This window comes from Alligator sinensis, unplaced genomic scaffold (assembly GCF_000455745.1).
Source record: "Alligator sinensis unplaced genomic scaffold, ASM45574v1 scaffold4_1, whole genome shotgun sequence".
In the NCBI taxonomy this organism is placed as follows: Eukaryota; Metazoa; Chordata; order Crocodylia; family Alligatoridae; genus Alligator; species Alligator sinensis.
The window spans coordinates 911,167-936,408 of NW_005841887.1; the positions used below are offsets into that span (position 1 = coordinate 911,167).

Genomic DNA, 25,242 nt, shown 5'->3' on the forward strand with positions numbered 1-25,242 from the left:
GGATGTGGAGTCCTCTTCGGCTTGGGCGGAAACCGCTCAAGCCTCTTATACGGCTAACAGGCCAATCGTCAGCCGCCACGTGTGAATAATTTAGAACTAGCCAATAGCGGGGAACGAATTTGCATACCGGTGGCGGGAACTCTTTTGCACCGTGCATTCCTTTTGCAACATGAGCAATGCACTCTGCAAAAGAAGCTGCAGAAAAGGCAGGAAACTCGTCCCTGCACCGGGGTTTTTCTCTGTAACAGGAAACACTCCCGTGCAATGAAGCTGCAACTTGGTGGGGATAATTCTGGTGCCGAAGCACATACAAAATCATGCCTTTGGGTCATGACAAGTGAGACTACTGCTTGTTGCATGTCTGCTTTGCTTATTACATGAGCAGAAAGCTAGGTAGTGAAAGTAACTCAAAGATAAAGGGAGGGATGTAGTTGAAGGCAGTCAATTGCTACCATGGTATTGAATATTTACTGATCATCTAAAGAATGGCACAGTCTGATTTTGAGAGAGGTAGTTAGATTGTTAGTCTGTAGTCAGTCAGAAAGCAGGGTTGATATGCATCTAGAGCAGGAGCAGGCATAATATAGCCTGGATCCAGCCCACCAGTCAATTTCTTCTGGCCTGTGGGCACCCACCAACTAACCCTAACCCCACCCAGCCCACGTGCCTGACTCACACCCTTGTGGGTGGAAGGGCCTGGCCCAGCCTCCATACAGGTTCTGGATAGGGCTGCCACTGCTGCTCACCTTCTCTGGCATCTCACTCACTCAGGGCACCAGGTTGAGAAGTGTCAGGGACAGGGAGAGGAGCTGCAGCTAAGTGAGAGCACAGAGCGTGGGGCTGGGGGCAGCATGGAGCCTGTGCCCAGTGGGGCGGCGGGAGTGCGGAGCTTGGGTGGGCAGGGTGTAGGGGTGGGGGGTGTGTGGGGAAGGTGGGAGGTGTGGGGACCTTAACTCCTGAGTACATAGCCTCCACCAGTGGTGGCAGCAGCAGCAGCTGGCAGGGGCGCTTGGGGTGCTTGTGCTGTGTGCAGACACTACCACCCAGTGGCGCATGGATCCAGACAGCACTGCACATAGTGACAAGGAACACAGCATGGCCGGTCCACCTCTACCGTGCTGGACTCCCTGCAGTGCACATGCAGCTCCCAGCACTCTCACACCCCTGGGGGAAGCCCCGTGCTATGAAGCCAACTGCCTTCCCTGCCCCCTGCCATGCAGGTCCCAGGACTCCAGTGGAAGGGGAGGGCTCCATTGTGCGGGGCTTCCCCCATTGGCGCACGAGTTCCAGCAGCTGCACATGTGCCTTGCAGAGCTGCATGCAATAGGGGCAGGCCAGCCAGGCTGTGCTCTTTGCCACCGTGTGCAGTGCTGGCCAGAACCACATGCCACAGGGTTGCAGTGCCTGCATGAGCCACCAGCACCCCAAGCTTCTGCTGCCTGCTGCTGCCTGCAGGTCTCATATTTTAAATGGGGGTCTCATATTTTAATTTATTTGGGATTTGGGATTGGGGTGTGTTTTCTGCAGTGCCAGGTCACACATGTGGAGCTATGGAGGACAGGAGGGCAGGAGCCCACAGCAGGCAGCATACAGACCCCACTCTGAGCACAGATGTGGGGGTCACAGGTCCCCCCTGCCCCCTGGGAGTGCATGCCGTAGTGAGGAGCAGCCCCTCCCCTGCCCAAGTCCAGAGCAGGCAGGCAGCAGGCAGGAGGTGTGGTGAGCCTGGCTCCGCTCCACTTGGCTGCAGCAGCTGCTGCCTCCTGCCAGAGGCAGGGGGCTGTGGACCTGGGTCCCTGGCCCCATAGCCCTGGCAGCTGGGAGCCCCCTCTGGCTGGGCTGAGTGAGCAGGAGCTGTGGGTGGGGGACAAAGGGCACCAGCAAAGCTGGGGAGTTGCGGGGGGAGTGATGGGCAGGAACAGGGCTGGAAGGTTTTGAGGGGGAGTGAGGGGTACCACCAGGGCCAGGGAATTGTGTGAAGGGAGTGAGGGGCACCAGCAGGACTGGGGGGCTGTGAGGAGGAGTGAGGGGTACCAGCAGGACTAGGGTGGCTGGGTGGTGGGAGTGAGGGACATCAGCAGGGCCAGGGGGGCTCTAGGGTGGCTTTCATTTTAATCACAGATTTGTGGACATTTATCAGAGAATTTGCAATTGTTTTATCAGAGAAAACCAGGATCCCTGGTGGTCAGTGAGACCCTGAGCAGGGGAGCAAGACATTTTCCTTCATAGCCAGGAACCTCTAACTTTGGTCCCACCCAGCATTACCATTGTCACCCCCCCTGTCAAAGTCCCCAGTCTTGGCTGCAGGCAACACCCAATGCCTTTGAGGAAGGCTTAGAAACACCCTGACCCATGTAGCAGAAAGGTGGGGGTGGGGGCAGCCAGCAAAGCCCAGAAGCACGGGAAATACCCATCATGAAACATAGACATGTGTCATCCCTGACCAGTGCCTGTCCAACCTCTTCTTGAACACCTCCAGGGATGGAGAGTCCATGTCATCCCTACACAGTCTATTCCACTCTCTCACTATTCTAACAGTCAAGAAGTTTTTATGGCTCTCCGATCTAAACCTAATTTGCTGCAACTTTGAGCCGTTGGTCCACATCATCCTCTCTGCATCAAGAGAGAAAAGGTGCTTTCCCTCTTCTTTAAGGCAGCCCTTCAAGTATTTGAAGACTGCTATCGTGTCCCCTCTTAAGTACCTTTTCCACAAACTGACCATGCCTAGCTCCTTCAGCTCCTTCTCATACAACTTGTTTCCCAAGCCCTTCATCATCTTTGTCACCTGCCTCTGGACCCTCTCTGGCTTCTCCATGTGTTTTTTTTTAAATGTGGAGCCCAGAACTGCGTGCAGTCCTCCAGATGCAGCTTAATCAGTACTGAGTAGAGCGCACTTTCACCTCCTGTGTCTTGCACCTAACGCTTCTATTGATCCATCCCAAAAATGCGTTCATCTTTTGTGAATTTAGAATTTTGTAAAGACTCTTGGAGAGCTTTGTTAAGTTCTGTGGTGCTACAAACCCATCGTCAGAACCAAAATCAGTAACAAATATTAAATAAGCCATTGAGAGAGGACTCAGTGTTTGGAAGATGGCCCTGGGGTGTAGCTCACTGTGGGCCCCAACAGAGGTTTCTAGCAGAGAATAGGGAACTAGCACCCTTTTATCTACATGAACTCAAGTTAGAAACTCTCTGCAACCTGATGACTTGTATATCTATGAACTTTTCTCCTCATCCCGCATGAGTTGGATAGAATATCCACAGATACACATTTGGTTTCCCTACAGTAATTCCACCATTTAGAAATCGTGCAAGACCAGGTCTCATGACTTGTTGGCCCCCATATTGGCTCTCTGCCATATTGATAAAGCTTGGAGAAAAAACCAAATAAAAGTGCTACCTCTCAACATGCTTAGGGGCTCCCAGATTCAGCTTGGTATGTCATGCCCTAGTCTTGAAGAATAGCTATATCACTTGGAGCCAAGTATAAGAGCGAGGAAAAGTAGTTCCAGGCATGATGTGCAGGTGTGCTTATTCTTTCACATTTTACAAACATGAGACCATTTGTAGCTGTATTGAATTCTGGTCCCTCATCTTTTATGTACAGCTTCAGAATTGTACGGAGCTATCTCTCAGGCTTCTACCTGGCTACCCCTGCTGTTAAAGTTAATCCGTGCTATTAATAAGTAAAGAATCATGCATCAAAACTGCCTTAAAAATCTAATTTAACACAAGCTAAGACCATTGGTTTTAAAGTGAGACTGAGTGTCTAAGCAAACTGTTTGAAACCAAAGCTGAGAGCTATGCAGCCAGACTGAGAGCTGCCAGGAGCAGAGAACTGAAGCAAGGATGTCAGACGTCTTTGTGATGACAGACTGTCACAGGCCTTCCTCTACAACATCTCCAGTTTGGCTGCCTAACAAGGTTATAGGAAGAAAGAGGTAGATTTTCCATAACGTTAAAGCCCGTCTATTGGACTCCTTTGCTTTGCCAAGCTTGTGTAGGGACATGGCGTGTCTTGTAGTATGAGTTAGTTGCTACAGTGGTAGTCAATTAACAGTAATATTGTGTCTTGCATAAAACACTTGCAGTATAAAAATGGCATTTTAAAATAATCCCAATTGCCTCATAGCATTGCAAACTGTTGGTTTTTGTTTTGATTTTGTTTGGGGGGGAGGAGGGTTTTATATTTATGAAAAGTTTACTTTATTTTCTATTTGCTTTGTCCAGCAACCAGAAATATACGGCATAGCAAGGAGGTGCTGAATACTTTTTCAGAACGAACATTTTAATAGATGTGATTTAGTGATGTGCTTTAGTGTAGGGACCTCCGGTTTATATACAGCACTTTCTATGTAGGTTTGACTTTGTGTATTTATGTATTTATTTATACTTAGTGCTAAACAGACCAATAAGCCTGCTTCATCATCATGCATCAATTGTTGAGCTTACATTGTTTTGCAAGGTCTAACTTAGAGTGTTTGGCCCAAACCAGAGGATAGTTTCTCTTCTAAATAGGCAAACAATTATGTTTCACGTCCATAAAGTAAAGCACACATGTATGTGCATCAGTGTATATTTTTGGAAACGATTGCAAATCTGGAAAGCATTTTACATGCTCCTAATTTCTATTTTATACAGTTTACATCTTAATCAAATACTTTATTGCTTGCAGTCAGATAGGCCAAAGCCTTTGAAGGTAAGTCTGCAAGACTGCAAAATAACTGGTAAAGGAGCAAGAACTTCCCAGAAGAGCACTGTACCCTAGGTACTAATCCTAGTGGTAATATTCATTTCCATCATTTACCTTGTCGGCTATTTGAGTTCCCTTACATCCCCCTCTCAGTGATAATATTTGCTTATGGGTCCACTCGGTCCATGTTTTGCTTGCCAGGGTTTGTATAAGGTAGCTATCATTTAAAATGCTTTTCTAGCTGAACTATACGTGATATGAATACCACATTTTCAAATGTATGTTTATCCCAGAGAGTACTACATCACTATGGTGAAGTGGGTGAGCAATACCAAGACCGTGGTGAGATGGTTAAACAGACCTCAGAACATTTCCATCCTTACGGTTTGTGAGACCACGACTGGTGCTTGTAGCAGAGTAAGTAGATTCCCCCATTTGCTTCTTTGCAACATTTTGTCCTGATTTAAATCCGAAAGAAAAGGGATTTGGAATATCTTTTGATGCCATAATTGTTAACTAAATATAAGAGGACAACCGGGAGAGAAGTAACATGATAGCGTTTCAGACCTCATACTGAAATAATTGCAGTAAAATCTACCGGTCTGATTTTCACACTTGTTGAGCTTTGTTCACTCATTAACTTTAGTAAAGCAAAAGTTGCTCAGCACCTCTGAAGAACGGATGCAAAATATTATGCTCATAGCCAAGGCACTGCCAAGAAGGCGTGCCTTTGGGTGTTCTCAGATGGCCACGTATTGTTCTTTCTCCTATCTCTGTAATGGTTTTCCTAGTCTCTGTAATAGTTCCATAGATTGAACGGATTTAAAAGGAAAAATACAGGAATTTCGATAAATCTTGGAAAATCACCATGCATGCATAATCTCTTTTAGCGTTAAGTCTATAGAGATTTTTTTTTTTAATTCACCTTTCTGAGGAAACTGAGCGGAAACTGATGGGCATCAGACAAAATCACACCTACTTTTTCTAACGATGGGAGTCACTCTCATGAAGCCCTAGATTGTGTTTGGAGGGCTGATTATATTCAGAGTCTGTGGTGAAGATATTTTTTGTTTCGAGATTCCCTTCAACTAGAAGTCACTGCTCAGAAGTTACATTTTTGACAGCAGCGCGGAAGACCAATAATAAGTAAGATTTCATTCTATAATTTGGCTTCAAGGTGGCTGCTCTCACTAAAAAGGATGTGCTTATTGTAATGCTTTCACTGCAACTGTGGACTGTTACAATGCAGCAGCACTTGAAAATGGATGATTTTTTTCCCACCCACAAAAGCTCAGGTCACTTCCTCGTTGCTCATTCTTCATCTCTTGCCTGCACACACTCTGGCTCAGTTCCTGCTTGAACTGCTGATAATGGCAGCTTTCTCCTTGAGTTCAATAAAAACAGAATCAGGACTTGTGCATTTATACCGTGACTTCCCTGAATCTCTATTTCCAAAGACATACACCCATCAGCCATCGCACTTTACCCTGCCTTTCTATACGTGTGGATAAGTTCAGAAATACTTTTGAATTACCTCACCAGATAGACCACAGAAACCCAGGAGGTAATGGAGAGGCGATGCTGTTGCCTAGGAGGGTGTCAAAAAAAGGTGCTGACTCTTGTATTACATTTCTACTCTAAATGCACTGCAGCACCTTTCAGAAATAGCTGTTTCATTCATACTATTTGCCATGGTGATTTTCCAGACATGGACATTGCAGCCCATTCTTGTTGTAGCTGAGGCCTTTTTCAAATCTTTGGTATGCATTCCCTTCTTGGGACAGACCTCTGACACCTCCCTCCAACCCTTTGGAGTGGGATTCCTTGAATCTAACCATTTTCTGACTGGGTTTCTGAGAACCATCCTTGTGTTACCTCTTCAATGGGTTTGACACCTACAAGAGTTTGTCTTCAAGATCCTGCAGACAGTAATGATATACAGTGACAGCGAATGACCCTCTTTGTGCAAAGCATAATTTATTTTCCCAAAATTTAAAGAAATGTATTTATCAAAGAAATGTGGGTTCATATAATGCTACCACTCCCTTCAGGCCATGAGAAGACATGACTTAACCTAAGTACCCCATTCTCTTGGGGACAAGGTAAGGCTGGTTGTTGCAATCAGTTTGTGTCAACCTGAACCAACTGATAAATTCACCCTCTTCCCATTCCTTCCTAAGTTAACTATCATTAAAGTTTAGGCTCCCAAGTGATCCTAGGTTTAGCACTGAGAAAATAAGCTAGCCTGGATGGGCGAGATAAGGTCAATCAAGAACTTCTCTAAGTTTTTACATTTTTTTTTTTTTGTTGCCATTGCTTCATTTCCTGTTGACTTCCCTCTTTCAGTCTTTTTTTGATGTGCAACTTTGATAAAAATAATTTAAGATACTTCTAAGTCCATCATATCACTTTTCCTTAGGGAAAAAGTCTGAGTGAGATTGTCCACTGAGTATTTCTGAGTAGAGCATCTGCTGTTAGGTTCACAGTGCCTTTGACAAGAACCACCTCTATGTCATCATTTTGGAGGATTAATCTCCATCTAAAACTTGGTATTAGATCCTTTTATTTGATGAAACCAAGTAAAAAGTGAGTGATTGATGTTCACAGTAAAATGGCAGCCAAGTAGATCTGATTGCAATTTGTTCAAGCCCGTACAGCAAGACATTATTTTTTTTTGAGAGCAGCATAGTTTTTTATCTTGGTCCAGCAATTCTTTTCTTAGATATACAGTTCTCCTCTCATGGGAAAATGTATTCGCACAGCATCTAATTTAGTATCTTTGAAAACCATATAAGTCTTGCCAATGTCTGGGCATACTACAACTGAATCTTTACTCAGGACTTCATTTAGTTCACAGAAAGCTTTCTAATGCTATTCTAGTCAAACTGCCTTGTTTGGGGTACCCTTCTGAAATAGCTCAGTGATGTGAGAGCCAGCCATCCCAGCAAAAACCTGGATTTATTTCCTGGTTTGGGGACCAGACAAATCCTTCATATCTTTCACCTGTGCAGGTTCTAGTTTAATCCAGCCATATCCTATGCTCTGGCTCAGATAAGCCACTTTTGACCTCTTTTTGCATCTTTATCATTAATCTTGCATCTCGATTGCTTTTGACCACCTTTCCAGTCTGCATCATATTTTCCTCCCAAAACTAACCAAAACACAAATATCATCAATGTATGCTGAGGCAATTCCTTCTTTTCAGTTCAACCAGATGCTGTCAAGAGCTGCTTTAAGCCAGAAGAGTAAAACCAGGAACTCCAGATTACTAAAGATTGATAAATAAAGATAGAAGTTTAGCCTCAGAATCTAAAGACGTCTGCCAATAGCTTATACTGAGGTCAGTCCTGGTGTGTGATCATGAACTGCTTCTGGCTCGTTCACATCTGAAATGGTAGTTCAGGCACATCCACACCTGAAGGAAGTATGTTGCAAGCAGTGTAGGCTGTTTCTCCCATCTAAGACATGGGGAATATGACAGATCTGCCTGAGTTAAAGGCAAACTTTGTGATGGGATTGTTGCGTGTAGGACTTTTTTGTTTTATAAGTTGGCCCTTCGTGCTCTGTCTTTAGTTGAATGAATAAATAATGTTTTGATTGACTGCTGTCCCAGCCTTCCTCAGGGAAAGATACCTTTGCAACATCCAACCCGAGTTGGACCTGTTGACATTGCCGTGATTGATACTCAGGGAACTATAACCCAGGTGTAAAAGAGAGCAACATGAAAAAATCCATCTTGGGCAAGTACTGCTCAGGTGTCTCTCAGGGAACTGTAACCCAAATGTAGGAGAGAGTGACAAGAAAAAATCCATCTTGGGAAAGTAAGGCTCAGGTGCATGTACACCTGAGACCTTGAGGAAGGGCAACAGTGCCTAGACTGGTAACTATGACAATATAGGCACAGCAGCTATTCAGTTCAGTGAAAGTGTAGCTATTGACTTCAGTGACAATGGGAATTGGCACAGGTATCAGTAGCTAACTTGAAAAACTCAAGGTAAGAATGTTTTACAGCACGTCACCATTTCATTCGTATTTCATGCCCAATGTTTTAGTAAATCAAGATTTTTGGTGTGCATTTGCTGTTGCAAAAAGTAGCATATAACAACCAAGTATCTAATTATGACAGCCACTGGAATTTCAGTAAATCAGACCGTATTTATAGGACAGATCCTCAGCTGATGTAAATTGTCGGGATTCAGTGGAGTTGTGATAATTTACAGCGGCTGAATTCCTGCCTCATTATTTTACCAGTGCATATGTGGAATAAAGGGTGGTATGGTATATGATTTGGGGCTGGTAGCCTTACAGGAAGAATCCTATTTGCAGTGCTATTTGAATGATTTTGATATTCAGGCTTAGTAAAAACTAAATTAGTATCCATAAAAACCACGATGTGATGAAAACAAAGGGTGGAAATTTCAAAAGGTCTCACACTAGGAGTCTGATGCTGGCTGTTTGCCCAATGTAGTTAAAAGGACCTAAATTTTCCAGTTGGTAGCTGATGCCTAGAGATAAATACCCGATATTGATGCCTGTTCAAACTTCTTGATAGCTAGTGAAAAGGGGTTTAAAAGGTGTTTTATATTACTAGTGGTGTTCTGCTAAAAATTCAGAAAGACAGTTGACTTTTTAATTTAATTATCATGTTACAACTTTCTAGTTGTTTGTGCGCTTTCAGTGATAATAATGAGAAAGCCTGAGTGCTGAAACACAAATGGAATACATGATAAAATAGAAATTTGTTTTGATGAATGTAAGTGCTATGTTTCTCTCTTGATATTTCATAAAGATCATTCTTTCCTTTTAGAAATACGAGATGCAGTCAGACGTGTGGCTTTCTAAACAGGTACCATATGAATAATGCCTCATAAATATAATGCGTAACAGTGTGTATACTTATATTGCTAAGCTTATGCTGATTAGTAGAACATAAAAAGCCTTTTCTCTTAACAAAACTGTCAGCAGTTTTGAATCCCTATAATAGTTTAACATGTTGATTGGAAAAGTGTTTACATAAAAATTCTACATTTCAGACATGTTCATTCTTTAAATGGATTTTATTTGTTCTGCTGACTTTTCCGATAAAAAAAAAAAGGCTTTTGTTACTTCTGTTAGCACCTGACACAAAAGCGTGGAAAGAAGAGCAGGCACATAGGCCTCCAGAGAATAACACAGCAATGCCCATACACAATAACAGCATGTAGAAACAACATGTCAGCAGGTTGTTCAACTTCCACAGGTCAACAAACTGCATAAATGAATGACATTTATTTTATTTAAAACACGATTCGGGTTTCATCTTGCAATTTTAAGTTATTAAAAAAATTAAGATTTTTATGCTAAGCAATGCCTAACATTTCTATAGTATAAATGCGATGTAGCCATGATGGTCCAGAAATTATGCGAGAAGCAAGGGCTTCTTAGGATGACATCTTGTACTGGACAAACTGTCTGGTTGGGAAAAAGTTAGACAAGCTTTAGACAGTAAGACATTCTTCCTGTGGTCTTAATCAAGTATACTAAGTTAGATGAGGAAAGCAATAATAAATAGAAGTAAGTATACCAGTGGAACAGGTAAGGATACAATCCTCATTCAGCAAAGCACTTAAATGTGCTTACTGTGTCCATAAGGATTCAACAGGATATGTATCCATGTTCCCTTAAAACCAACAGGTGTCTTTACATATGCTCCGGGGGGATGCTTTAATGAGAGCAGCTGCTTCAAACTGGCAGCAGAGGTGCTTTAACTAAAGCTCATTTGATGAGCTTTAGTTAGCACCCCACCACCATTTTGAAGCTTGGAGACTCTGAATACACAAGATGCAGAGACTGCTGGAGCCTGCTAATTAGCAGGCTCCAGCAGACTCAATTAACAGAGTCTGCTCCAACATACTGTAATGACAGCACATTGGAGCAGCATCCCACATGTCTACAGGTACCCAAGGAGACTTAAAGGAGTTTTAAAATACTTGCTGAACTGAAGTAATAGAACACATTTAGCAGGATTGCCGTTGGTAAAACTTTTACCATTATATGGCTGTAAAAGAAAGTCTTTTAGTATTTCCAACTCAAGTGAAAAAGAGAGACTACCAAAAAATCTCACTGGAGAGTCTGTTTTTTTTCTGAGGATGGCAGCCAAAATGTTCAGCCAGAGTTTTAGACAAGTTTCTGAACTTATAGGTAGTGAATTAAACACACGTCAGAACGGTGTCAGGTTTAGCAATCCTTGTCTGCTCTTGTTAGTGCAGTACATCGGAACAGTTATGCTGAAAGTCTAAGGACTTCTTTGTAACTTTAGTGTAATCAAGGTGAACTTGTGGATTTAAAAGACAAATATTTGGTAAAGAATTTAATGGGAGAATTCAGAAAACTGACAATTTTATATTTATAGAATGAGGAGCCAGTTTTCTCCAAAGATGGAAGCAAGTTCTTTATGACTGTCCCAGTGAAACAGGGTGGCCGGGGTGAATTCCACCATATAGCCATGTTTATTGTTCAGGTAAGTGTTTGCTTTAGTTCCTATTTTCGAGGTTTGTTTTTATTATTTTTGTAGACATATTAATATTCTTGGTGATATTTAACTTGAGCAAAATGTGACATAGCAAAGAACTTGAGAACCTCTGCATTTAAATACCAGAGATGGCCATTTTTCCATCATGACCACAATCCTACTGTAGGTAGATATATTTTCAGCACTACACACTCAGACTGATGGATAGACTGGATCTCTTTAGACTGACACCAAAGATGATCATTAAAGAAGGTGCAAATTGTCATCATTCTTTCTTACTCTAAAGCTAAGCAAGGGCATTTCCTTGCTAAATCCTTTCTAGCATAATAACGAATGCATTAGTTCTATATTGGTGTAAAAATCAAATCTACAGATGCCAGTTTTCTTTATACACTTGCATGTGCGCACACGCACGCACACACACACACACACACACACACACACACACACGTCATGATAAAATATATAAAATGAGTATAAGAATCAAACCTGCAGGTGCCAATTTTCATATATATATATGAAAATTGGCATCTGCAGATTTGATTCTTATACTCATTTTATATATATATTTCAAATGTAAAATCAGAATTGGGCAGGGGAATGAATTTTAATTAATACAACAAATAAATGGGTCCTGGTTCTCATTTCTCAGTGCTACATTTTCCAGTGACTCCTACTTCCCAGGGTCATTACTTCTTTCAAGATAGAAGCTCAGAGAAATGATAAGCTTTGCAAAATGACTTGAAGTTTGGTACAGTTAAGCTGTGATGAATTAATATATGAAATAAATTCTACGGCTGAAAATTCTTTCGGCTTCCTTTTAAATCAAGGGACTATTAATTCAGCTGCCTCAAGTGATCTCAGTATAACACAAGAAAGATGACTGTATCCCAAACCACATGTGGGGGGAGTCCAAGTGAGTCAAAATAGCAGGCATGGTACTTATACTTGTTTGTGTCACCCCTTTATGATAATTTTAAGGTTGAACTGAGATTTGACTGATAATCACAGTGCTAGATGCAACAGAGGAAGAACAGGAAAACCTAACTATATCTGTTGCTAACATTTTAGAATGGAGAGGCAGGAACAAGGCATCTGTTCACCCTAGTAAATATTTGTAGAAAATGTCACAGAACAACAACAACAATATAGTCAGTCATTTTTTCATTAACTTGAAAGTTGAATGTATGTGTCAAACTTCTATCTTCCAATAAATCAGTGACGTATGAGAATAAGAGAATATTATTTGACTATAACAAGAAAAGGGATGATCAAAGGTTAAGCCAATATGGCATGTCAAACTATTACGGTCAAGGTACGGCACTTTCTGTAGCCAACACCCCACAAGGGAATAACGGGCATTTTTATACATGCTCCGGAGGTTGGGGAGGGCATTTTAATTAGAGAGGCTCCAATAACCACTCTAATTAAAGCACCTGCAGCATTTCATGTATCAATGTTCCCATACATCAAAATGATGGCAGGGGTGCTTTATCTAAAGCTAATCAAACGCTTTAGTTAAGGTGCCCCTGCAACCCTTTTGAAGTACAGGGATGCTGATACATGAGATGCAGAGGCTGCTTGAGGGGTGATAATTGGCATGCTCCAGCAGACTCGATTAGTTGAGTCTGCTCTGACACACTGTAGTTACAGTGCATTGGAGCAGCCTCCCTGCATGTCTACAGGCACCCAATGTGGCTAACATCATATTCAACTACCTCTGTCTTCCCAAACTGAATGACTGTTGCATTGACTGAAGAGTAGCCATTTGCATGAATCTAGGCAGAAGCTCAAACATATGCCAAATTTAGCAAGCCCCTTTAAAGACTGTAAGTCAAGGAAGCTCTTTTTAACCTTGCTTCCCATTTTGCATTATGATGTGTTGTTAAAAATATCTGAAACAGTAGGAAAATACAGCAGAAAATTGTCCTGCAGTTCTACAATAATCTGTAAAGTGCTGGTAAAATTGACATTGAACTTGTAGATGGCTTCATTTGACTAAGGGAACTTGAATATTCAGCAAAACTTAAATATGCAGTAATGTATTTAAGCAAATGATTAAGTCCATTCCTACTTGGCACGTCAAAAAGTCTCACTGGAGACAATTTTCAAAGTTAAGCATATGTTTAAAATCTTAGAAGGAGTGACTCTGTATTAAATAGAATCAGAACTTTGTCTATTATTCAGCTCCAAAGCAGCAAACGCTCTTGACTCTTTGGACCAAATTCACTATGTGTGCAAATAAATATAGCTGTGAATATAGCCTCACCTTACACCAGCAGCAAATTTGGCTCTAGTTTCCCAAGAGCTCACTTCTCATTTACATGAATAAGAAGAAAACAAATATCCCATCTAGTTATCATTATTCATCAGTAAGCAATACTCTGTATGATAACAGGGCTGATACGGGGTAATAAAGGACAGGAAATAAGTTTATATGCTGTGTTTTGCACACTGCATTAATTTGATTGTCTATTATATCTAAAGCAAACATGGAGTCGTAAAAATTATATTAACCATTGTGCATAACGTCTTTTGTCACATCAGATGTTTTTCACACCTTGTGAGAGCCACAGAAGCATAACTGTTACCTCTGCAGAATTTTAAATAGGTACCTAGTACCTAGACAGTCAGATTCAACAATGAGCATGTGGCAAACAATGCATTTCTGTATATAAAATGGCACTTAAGATCTTTCAAAAAGTTAATCTTAAGCAGAAGTGGGCACTCCAGAGACAGAAGAGTTTAAGCAGTTTTAATGCCCCGATGTAAAAATCTAATAACACAGAATTAAACTTTAATGGATCAGTTAACTACTGTTTCAATTAATCATTGGGGTTTCATTGTCCAAATTAGGCCCAACTAGTGAGAGATTATTTTCTTGCTTAGAACATCTTAAATGAGTCTTAATAAAGGCTAAGTTTTCGAAGAGATATTACGCAAAATGTCAATTACATAAGCAGATCAGGTTATGAAAAACCATCTAATTCAAAGTCCCTGGGGCACTGCTTTAAAAATATATAAAGTCTATCACAATTTATTTACTTGCTGAATGTAAAGAGCTAGACTTGTGTATTATAGTCCCAAATAGCTTCAGTAATTTATCACTGATTTAAAAGAAATTAGTCTAGAAATTGGACTGACTCATAAATGATGTATCTTCCTTGTAATTTCCTAGTTAGGCTTTTTCAAAATCTAGAATGGCTCCTATTTCCAGCCACAAAATAAGAATTTAAAGGTAGATTTAATGGTTTTGAGGGAAGAATTGCCAGCAAGCATAATAAATTATGCATTGCATCTGTAACCTTGAAAAATAGCCATATTCATTAATATTTAGCATAAACCCCAGCCTTCTGTTGGATTCTATGATTTCAGTCCTTAAATATTTGTTCCAGTTCTGCCACTGATGAAACTTGAGTAATAAATTCAAAGTTCTCCAGCCTCTTCCTTTCCTCCAGAGGGGAAACAGTCAGTTAACATTTATTATTAATTTGTATTTTAGTAAATTCTACAGGCTCCATTGAATATCAATGCACCACTGAAACTGGGAGTATCACTTAATAAATATATTGGTGGCACCTAATGTAATTGGACCTGAACTTACTTGGGCCCTCTGCAGGTTACAGTAATATTTTATAAGTCTTTCCTGAGTGGCCTTTTCTGTTTTCTCAGTAGTTAAGACACCGGGATTCTATTGGCTGGGCACCTCGATTCTAAAAGTTTTAAGGTCAACTAGCAAGTCTGTTCTAGCAACATACATTGATAGGCATATGTGACATGGTTACAGTTACCCTTAATGTTGTTCAGCATCTTGGTGGCTGTTGATTTAAAGTTCAAGCCATGCTGGGTATTGTACAAAAATACGAGGAGCTAAAGTCTTCATCTTTGGCTTCTTCTATATCCTTTTTCTACTAAGCTGCCATGGTCACCTGCTGGTCACTGGATGTTTCTGACCCTCCTCTTTCCCAAAGTCTTAGGGGATGTGAGTCTCAGTTAAGAGCCTGGATCTCTAGTGACTAAAGGCTTCAGTTCTGGGTGACCCCCCGGTCCCTCCTTTGTGTGGGTCAGTGTGATGGGATTTGAACTTTTGTGGGTCTCAGGTGCATAGCGTAAAGGTCATAAAATAACCGTTAGGTTTTCTATTTTAACACAAGTCCAAGACTCATCCCAATAATGGAGATAACACTTTGAAATCTGCCCATCTCCTAGGATTATGGTGGTGTTGATGTTATTGTTATTTGTTTGTATTTCATTTAATGTCTCTAGAGACCTAGATTAAGGCAGGACCCATTGTGCTTGGCACTGTACAAACATAGTTCATTCTCAGGGGTACCCAGCTAGTACTTGTGCAGCACTTTGAACACACTGCTCCTAACTACCCAAGGGAGTGTTCATGTGAAACTCCACTCACTCCCAGTCCACAAACAACTAATGCCAAAAAATATAAATGTAGGTGTTTGAGCAGTGCTGACCGCCTTCCAGTGAGCACACCTGGGATTGACAGCCTAACAGTGGCCTGGGACACGTGTTTAGCAATAGTTTTATTGCAAATTGTCAGCATTTGGGATACATGGAGTTTGTTTTCATAGTCCTTCTCCCTAACATGGCTGGAGGAGGGGTACACGCACCCAGGGCATCAAGCTAAGTCCCTTCTGTGCCATTTCAATACGGGATTTGCCTTTTATTTACATCATTACTACCTTCTGATCAGATCGTCAACTGTTGGAAATGGCTGTAATTTACCCCAGCTGGGGATCTGGCTGTTGATTCTTCAGCTACACTTTGGTCCTTCTGCCCCTCTATTGCTGTTTTAACCCCAATTATTTGTTTAAAGATTTTTATTCAACATAGTGTCATTTTTCTGAATGCCGTATGGGAGCTAAAAACAACTTTGCTTGTAAACTCACAGCAAGATTAAAAATAATATTGAGGTGAAATGTAGACCTCTGTTGTCTGTGTTTCCTATGGGTAATTAGGGGGAAAAATGCAGTGGAAATTATCGTGAGTTTACTACCTTTGAAACTCTGAGCCATTGAGAGAAATCCATGCCTTTCGATGCATGGGGGTTTTGTGATTTAAATGAGTTATGGTGTACATTAAAAGATTAAAATGCTGTAATCAGTAATGGCATGTGTGGACAATCCTGTTAGGCAAAGAAAAATGTAAGTAGTAAGATGAAAATCAATACTTTCCATCTCTCTCCAGGCTAAAAGTGAACAAATCAGTGTGAGACACCTGACATCAGGAAACTGGGAAGTTATCAGAATCCTGGCATATGATGAAAATACTCAAAAGATGTAAGCATGCTTTTTCTTTGTCTGTTCGGGGGAAAAATCTGTGAGTTACCAATATGGAGCCCATCTCCCTGGCAGTAGTATTTCTCAAACTAAGTAACAACATTTCTGTCATTGGCAAGCCCTGCCATAAGCTATAGAGTACAAAGTGCAGTTTCAGACATTTGATCTACCAATATACTGCAACTGTCTTCCTCAGATAAAGAAACGGGATATGCTTTGACTTCTGTTGGATGGCTGTGTTGTTTAAATAAAAGGAATTAATCCACAGCATAGAGAATGATGACTGTTTCGCCGTGTTTTTTTCCGGGAGTCCAGAAAAGTCAGAAAAAGTTGTTAGACGTGGTGGAAGTCAGAGCTTTGGGTTCTCGGGGATTTTCTCCAACCTTTTCTTTCATTTCTGTTTGTGGGGTTCCAACCCGCTGAGCTTCACTTTGAGGTTCAGATTCAAACAACTATAAAAATCTCCATCAGAGAAAAAAAAGAAATCTTAGCAAAGCAAGCATGTTTCATGCAGTCCCATCGTGAAGCTTTGCCACAGTCAAGTCAGGAACAAAATGAAGGTTTTTAAATGGAAATGAAGTGTCTTCTTGAATGGTAATGCCTGGAGATAGACTGGGCAAACCCCTAGTAAAGGGGTACAAGACTCTAGTGAAGGGTTCCAGTTCATTATAAAGGGCTTTGATAAGGCCTTGCCTATGTCTGTATGAAGCAGAAATATATAAGGTATGTCAAACTATGATGTCATGTGTAACTCTGTTGAAGTCAATGGATTTTCAGCTAGGATAGTGCTTTTATGAGCTTAGTCTCTTAGGCTCCTACATCCAGTCTTACTGGCTGAAGGGAATGGGAGATGCACTCATTGACAAATCCTATCATGGCTTTGGAAAAAGCATATTCCAGAGAAGCTGTAGCCACATGCTATAAATAGATGCTAGAGGAGAAATGGAGAGAGGGATGGACCTGCAGGGCAGGCACTGGCATGCCACATAGGCTAGGGACAGAAATTACAAATCAGCCAGTATAAGTGATCAGAAATCAGTTCAAATCTATAGCACAACAGAAGTCCAGTGCAAATAAACTGTAATATCAGACTTAACTGATTTAGGTTAAATCAGTGTATTGAACTTCAGTCCCAGATCCCCTCCAGATTCAAGTTAGCTCACAGTCCCCCAGCATCCCAGGGCGCTTTGCACCTCCCCTGCAAACTTCCCTTTGGCCCATGCTGTCTGCTCCAGATCAGCAGTAAGGCATGCTCTAGCAATCCCCGCTTCTGGCCTGGGCCACTTCCTGGCCATTTCTGGAATCAAAAGTGAATGTCTGTTCACTTACTTATTGATTCAATAGTCTACACAGTTTAGACTAACCTACAAAGATTGGATCGATTCACCTGGGGCTTTTTGACTGTGTACTTAGCCACAGTGTGAAGTGATGGAGTTGCTGGTGGGGAATTACTAAAGGCCCCTTCTCCACCTGTATGTTTTGCTGCCTTGGAGGGTCTTATTTTGGGTACCCACGCAGTGGGTGCCTCTATACGTTCATTAAATGCACAGTAGTTACTGCACATTTAGTTTAGTACCTGCTTAATGAAGTAGTAACTAAATGCTCAGTAACTACAGTTACTGCCCAGTAGCTCCAGTGAACGGTTTTTTTTGTGACTCTTACTGTGCAGTAGCCTAATGCTTCTGCGCAGTACCATTTTAGCACGATTTTTGCCTGGCATGCTTTTGAACAGTGCTATTAGGCTACTGTGCATTAAGCGTCTCATGTAGACATGCCCAGTGAGTGTGCAGAGAACTCCTGGGGTAGAGACAGCTGTAAAACTGCATTGATATTGAATTATACCAATATATGCTAACAGTGTCATTGCTATGTCTGCATGCTCCTATAGTGATCAAATATAGAAAACGGTTGCATTTTTAACCCTCTTTCATGCAGTTAACATTTTCATGACCTAGCTAACTTTATTACTCCTGGATCACGTAGACACAACTTTTAAGAGCTGATGCACCAGCTTCTCTTTCACTTTTAAGTGGATAAAAGTGCTATTACTCCATGGTCACAGGGTCCTTGCAACAGGCTCTCTCAGACAGTGCCTGACCTTAATACTCTGCCCACTGTATTAGCTGCCACCTCCATACCTGTAGAGTACAGGCAGCCAAATTAAGGCTGTCCCCAGCTAAAATAGGAGGTGAAAGAAGAAATTTGGATAGCCTACCATGCTGATCAATATGATTACTCTCTCCTGGTATTGTCCTCATCTATCTGTTGTCTCTTGTCTTACACTTAGATTGTAAACTACATTGAATAAGGACCATTTTTTGCTCTGTTTGTACAGCTCCTTGTATGGTGCAGTCCTGGTTCATGACTAAGTCTCTTAAACACTGCAAGGATACAAAATAATAATAGTAACTGTAACACAATGTGTCCCAAAAAGTTTTATTAATATATAATCATATTTCCTTACACCAGGGAGTTTTTGGCTTAGGCTTCAAATGGACTTTTTGTATTGTTCAATTTACTTGTAGCTCTAAATGTTATGCAGATTAGAAAGATTTCAAAGTGAGCTCAATTCTATTTTCTTTTTTGGGGGGACAGTTATTTTTTAAGCACTGAAGATTCCCCAAGAGGAAGACAACTACACAGGTAAGAAAGGCACAAAAGTCAAGTACTGGGTGCTTAAGGAGAAAATTGTGTGGGCAGCTTGGGTAGTTGTGTACATTGGTCAGCATGGGCACAATGTGGGTGTGAAAAGCTGTCATGTGACATCGTCCAGGATATTTCAGAACTCCACATTCTGATATATAAATCCATGGAAATGTGAATAATTTTTTACCATTTTAACTTTCATTAACCAACCAAGACATTTACAAAGGAATTTAAATTTAAATTTAGAAGTTCAAAAGACAAATTGTAAAGACTTGCTGTATGCGCTACACAAAGCTTTTTCAGTATCGCTAATATTTACTAAGGCCTTAGTTCTGCAGCTTCAAATCGGTGGACAGATTGTCTCAACCATGCGAAACCCCCAATGCTGAAAGCTAAAATTAATGAGGCCCTTATTCTCATTAATTTCTCTCTCCTAGTCTCACCCACAGGCATCTTTATTAATTAAGGCCCCAATCCTTCAAGCTGCTTTGGCTTGAAGCTTACAGGGTTAGAGGCTAATGGAGTAAATGAAAACATTTCACATGGGGTGAAAAATTGACAAAGGAGTACACTATCTCCTTCAACCAGATAGAATGAAGATCAAAAGAATCTTCCCCATACTTTATAAGCCAGGGCAGTCGAGGTGGCAGTCCATGGACTGCGTGTGGCACACAAGGGGTTAAGTTTTGACCCCCTAGGCTGCTGGTCAGCTGCTGCTCCCAGATGTAACAGAAGCTGTGGGCTCTGGGCTCCCCCTTCCTTCTCCAACTGCAGCTTCCTACCACTGCCCCCTGCCCTAGGAGACAGTGTAGTGCAGTGTGGGGGGTGGGGGGCAGTCTCAGTTCTTGGCCACACAAACACGAAGTGCAGTGGGAGGGGAGGGTTGTGTCTCTCTCCCGTGTGGTCTGTGTGGCATGTGGCTCCTGGCCACTCAGAAGTTGAACAGCTCTGTTATAGGCCAGTAATCTCACTTTGTGACTTTCACTACTTGTAGTAAAACTCTTCTGATACTTGCAACCATTCTTCCCCAGTGTCTCAACAGTTGGATTATTGAATCGCCAGTGCCTCTCATGCAACTTTATGAAAGATCAATGCACCTACTTCAGTGCAAAGTTCAGCCCTCTGAACAGGCATTTTTTACTACATTGTAAAGGTAAAGGTAAAGTTTAAAAGACCATTTGCAATAAGTCACTTTAGCTTAGTGTTGCCTGTGCATATATCATCCATTTTCTGTTCCATTGGGAGGTAGCTTAAGCCCCAGTCTAGCTCAGTAGTGGGTCCCTGGAGACACAGAAGAGCCTTCTGCAGAGTTCATTGCTAGGATAGAGCTTAAGATCAGCTGTGTAAAAATGTGTAATAAATAGTTATTCCAGTCTTGGTCCCTTAAAATGCTTTCTGTCCTATTGGAGGGGGTGGAGCTCTTTTTTTTCATCCTTTCAGGGACTCCTTTATGGAATTTTAAAAGCAACAGTGTTGTAATTCACAAGAATAGCTATTTGCATAAATAATGCATTATGTATAGGTGTGGGGGCTCATCCTATGCAATTAATACTAAATCAAAACTGAAGTCTTGGTTTACATAAACATGAAGCATTAATATGCCTGTGTGTGTAGACAGGCATATATTTACCAAAATCAAGCATGGTTCAACTCATGTAAACAGACAGAGCTTCATTTTACCAACAGAATTAGAATGAACTGCATTCATTTCTTCAAATTATTAGTTGCATTATAGTATTATAATAAGTTGTATTTTGGGATTAGGGCATGTCTACTTTGTTTTCCTGCTGTTCCCAGGGAGAAGTGCTTTCTCGCATGATCTGTTCACTTACTCCTGCTTCACTGCCAAATTTCCAGATTTCATGTCTGGGGCAGAATGTGGCCAAATTAACCTCTCCCTGGGAAAGGACCCCCTCCCCCACCACCCCACCCGAAGACATGATGGAGACATACTCTAAAGTGACTAAGGTCAAATTTCAGGACCTTAGAACTAGGCAGTATACAAATAGAGAATAAGACTTGTGAATGTTAGGGATGGAAAGGAAAAAATTCAAATAGCAATAAGAGTCTGTATCCATATAATGACAGCTAGGTCCTGAAAAGGAAAGCAGGCTGGGGCCTAAGTTTTTAGTAACAGGATTTTAGTGGTCTCCAAGCAGCTGATAGAAATGGTAGAATATAATCAACTAAACAACATGTCTGAAGAGTCATTCCTTTGCATGTATGTCTCCCACTTCTTTCCAAAAGTTCATGTTTTTCAAGAATTGTTCAGGATGAACAGTGAGCATTTTAGGAATATTTCCCATGTTATGTTTTTGTACTTTTTCTCTTTTCTGCAAATATTAGGACCAGGTGTTCCGGTTGTGAGTGTGCACAGTACGAATAACCCTGAAAGTGAGTACGCACCATTTCATTGGATTTCTTATTGCTGTCTCTCATTTTTACAAGTGAAAGGAAAAAAAATGCAGTTCATTTCTACAGACCTATCTTAATTATATTCTAGCAACAAACATGGCTGTAAGTGATAAGAAGAGAAAGAAATTAATCAAGTGACTAGATGTTTGCCAGGATTTCTCAGATACATGTTATACTAGATGCATAGCTTTCATTTTCTATTTACACTGGAGTTAATTAGGTGGCAGGTTCTTCTTCACCTCTTCACTCACTATATAAATTATACTTTTATTATGATATGCCTTCTGATTTTTTTTTTAATGTATTTTTAAAGTTCCAATCCAATTATCTTGGAGTAAAGTACAGATCTCTGAGTGCTACTCATCAAATTTGACCTACAGATAATAAGCCAAGTCCTGCTTTGCTTACACTTGTTCAAATTCAGAATGATTCCTATGGCACTTTCAATGGGAGATCCAAAAATAGAGCCCTTGTGAGAGCATGCTCAGTACCTCTGTATTTCAAGTTTTACTTATTAAGACGTATATGATGAGGCATATCTTCCATTGTTCCATCTTCACTTCTAGCCAAGTTGTCTCTACCAACAGTCATAAACTCTAAGGACATGGCTTTATCAGAATATCCCTCATATAGAGAAAACTTCTGCTGATGTAGGGCTCCAAATCAGTCAGCCTGGAAAGATCATGGAGCAGGTTTTGAAAGAATCCATTGTGAAGCACTTAGAGGAGAACAAGGTGATCAGGAACAGTCAGTGTGGATTCACCAAGAGCAAGTCATGCATGACCAACCTGATTTCCTTCTATGACAAAGTGACAGGCTCTGTGGATGAGGGGAGAGCAGTGGATGTGGCATACCTTGACTTTAGAAGGGCTTTGACACTGTCTCCCACAGCACCCGCATTAGTAGCCTAAAGAAATATAGACTAGATGAAAGCCTAAGAAATATAGACTAGATGTAAGGTAGAGACGTAACTGGTTGGATCATCATACTCAGCAAGTAGACCTCAATGGCTCAATGTCTAGCTGGGAGGAGATATCAAGTGGGGTCCCCCAGGGGTTTGTCCTGGGTCCCGTATTGTTCAGCATCTTCATTAATAATTTCTATGATGGGATTGAGTGCATGCTTAGTGAATTTGCAGGTGACACAAAGATGGGTAGAATTGTAGACACACCAGAGGGTAGGGCTCATATCCTGAATGATCTGGATAGACTGGGAAATAAGTCCACAATCAACCAAATGAGATTCTACAAGGACAAGTGCAAAAGTTTTTCACTTAGGACAGAATAACTGCTTGCAGAAATATAGACTGAAGAATGAATGGCTTGGCTGCAATACTGCAGTTAAGAACTTGGGGGTTATAGTGGACTATAAACTGAATGTGAGCCAACGGTGTGCTCTTGTTGTAAAAAAAGCCAGCAGCATCCTGGGTTGTATTAACAGGAGTGTCACTTGCAAATCAAGGGAAGTGATTCTTCCCCTCTATTAAGCTCAGGTGAACAATATTCTGGTGTGTCCAGTTTTGGGCCCTGCATTTCCAGAAATATGTGGACATTTTGGAAAAGAGTCCAGCGCAGGGCAACAAAAATGACCGGGGGCCTTGGAGGCAAGTCTTATGAGGAAAGGGTGAAAGAAGTAGCATTATTTAGAAAAGACTAGGGGACAGGGGTTTGATAACAGTCTTCAGATACTTGAAGGGTGGTTATAGAGAGGACGGAGATTTGCTTTTGTCTGTGGCTGTAAGGGACAGGACTAAGAGGAGCAATGGCCTCAAGCTTCAGCGGGGGAAATTAAGGATCTAGATTAGGAGGAACTTTTTGACTCTGAGGGTGGTCGGGCATTGCGACAGGCTACCTAGAGAAATTGTGGATTCTCCATGCTTGGAAATCGTTAGACCCTGACTCCATGTGGTGCCCAGTAACTAGGGAGATGACGATCCAATTGCCCATGGATCCTGTTACTCATTATCCAGAGCAAGCAGGGAGCAAACACCAGCACACATTGCTCACAACAGCTTCATTCAGAATGGAGACAGCTTCGGGCAAGCTCCCTCAGACACACAGCCCATGAAACCAGGGGAGCAGCAGTGAACATTAGTTCTTTCCACATTTTATACACCTTGGTTCATACTTATTAACATCCACCCCGCCTATGTCCCTCCTTCAGTTCCACTCATTTCTCCTTCCATCTCAAGCTTTGCCTCCGTTTACTGTTTGCTTCATTAGCATGGAATTGCCTATGCATTTCATTCATTTCCATGCCTCTTTGCTAAGAGTGCATGCCTAAGACTTTGACCCCATCTTCTCCCAGTCAATTGTGGTTTCTTGCTGGTTCTTTCTGGTTTCTTGCTGACTTCAGCATCATCTCCAAGGTCCTGCTTCTGCTTATCTCCTAACGATAGCCATTGGTCTGTATCCTGTTCTTACACAACACATCATGCACTTTGCACCCTATTCTTTTGTTAGGAAACCGCTTGCTTAAGCATTTGCAAAGTTACTTACTTTCAATATATCTTCCTGCCTTGTGACCAGCAGCTTTTGCTGAGACTCAGGAAAAAGCCTTTATTCAGCTGGACACCCAGTGCGCCCCAAGATCCAAATATCGTTATCCTAACAGAAACTTTCAAAAGCAGGTTCGACAGACACTTGACTGGGATGGCATAGTCAGAGGTGATCCTGCCTTGGGCAGGGGGCTGGACTAGAAGACCCTGTGAGGTTCCTTCCTGCCCTACTTGCCTATGATTCTGAGATCCTACAACAGCCACCCTATCCACCTTCAGTACCGGTCAGCATACACGCGTGGGCTAAGTGTAGCAGGATATCCCACCAATTCGGTAATTTCCTGCTCTGCAAGGCAATGGCCAACTGCCATTACCTCAATCTATCTTTAAACTGCTTTTACTTATGTGGGAGGTCAGGGGTAGTGCATATTGTCCTCAGGAACATAGAGTTCAAAGCCCATTTTCCTTAGGGCTTGTGCCTGGCCCCTCTGCTGCAGAAGATCTTGTTACACATCTAAAAATGTCTTACTGGCAAAACTTCCAAATACAATATCTGCAGCATCTTGATAGCCTATTAAAAATTAAGTAGACTAGTATAATCAGCATCTGCCCCTTGTCCTTCATATTTTTAATATAGCTCTTTTCAGTAGTTGCAAAACTCACTAGTGCAGAAAACCGAAAGGTGGAGTTTTATCTAATGTGATCTAAAGGCCAGGTATTGTTCAGTGGAAATTCATTAACTTTATTGGTTTTACCCAGTGTTTGTGAGCGTAGAAATTGGCTCAGTATTATTTGTATCTAAAATTCCCATTTGTGACAAACCAGAGTATAAATGTAAGAAGGATTTATGTAGGGCATTTTGGAAGGGAGACAAGGCAGTATATCTACAGAGAGATTGTGTACTAGTAACAACAACAAAAAGAAAACAGCAATGAGAATTATGATTTATCCGTAATTTTTCAGTGCAGGATTATATAATCCCCTTCAAATAATACAACAGTGAGAACATGATTAAAGATTACTTCAATTTGTGTATCCTAAAACTATAATTATAGAACATTTTGATCGACTGCCTGAATTAGCATTCTAATAGCCGTGTGTAGATGAAACGAGAGGCGTTTGTGCATGACACTTTAAAGCGGACTAAATGCTTTTGCACCACTTTAATGGTGTCAATGTTTGC

General features: G+C 41.4%; 1 protein-coding gene across 1 annotated transcript in view; it reads left to right on the forward strand.

Moving 5' to 3' along the window:
• The window catches only part of DPP10 (dipeptidyl peptidase like 10), a 393,708-nt gene that overhangs the window by 334,874 nt on the left and 33,592 nt on the right, over positions 1–25,242 (forward strand). The window contains exons 11-17 of the mRNA XM_025196931.1: positions 4,987–5,110; positions 9,501–9,539; positions 11,085–11,192; positions 16,410–16,501; positions 19,097–19,144; positions 20,179–20,306; positions 21,494–21,541. Of these exons, the coding sequence (XP_025052716.1) occupies positions 4,987–5,110; positions 9,501–9,539; positions 11,085–11,192; positions 16,410–16,501; positions 19,097–19,144; positions 20,179–20,306; positions 21,494–21,541 (587 nt within the window). The remainder of the gene's footprint in view (positions 1–4,986; positions 5,111–9,500; positions 9,540–11,084; positions 11,193–16,409; positions 16,502–19,096; positions 19,145–20,178; positions 20,307–21,493; positions 21,542–25,242) is intronic.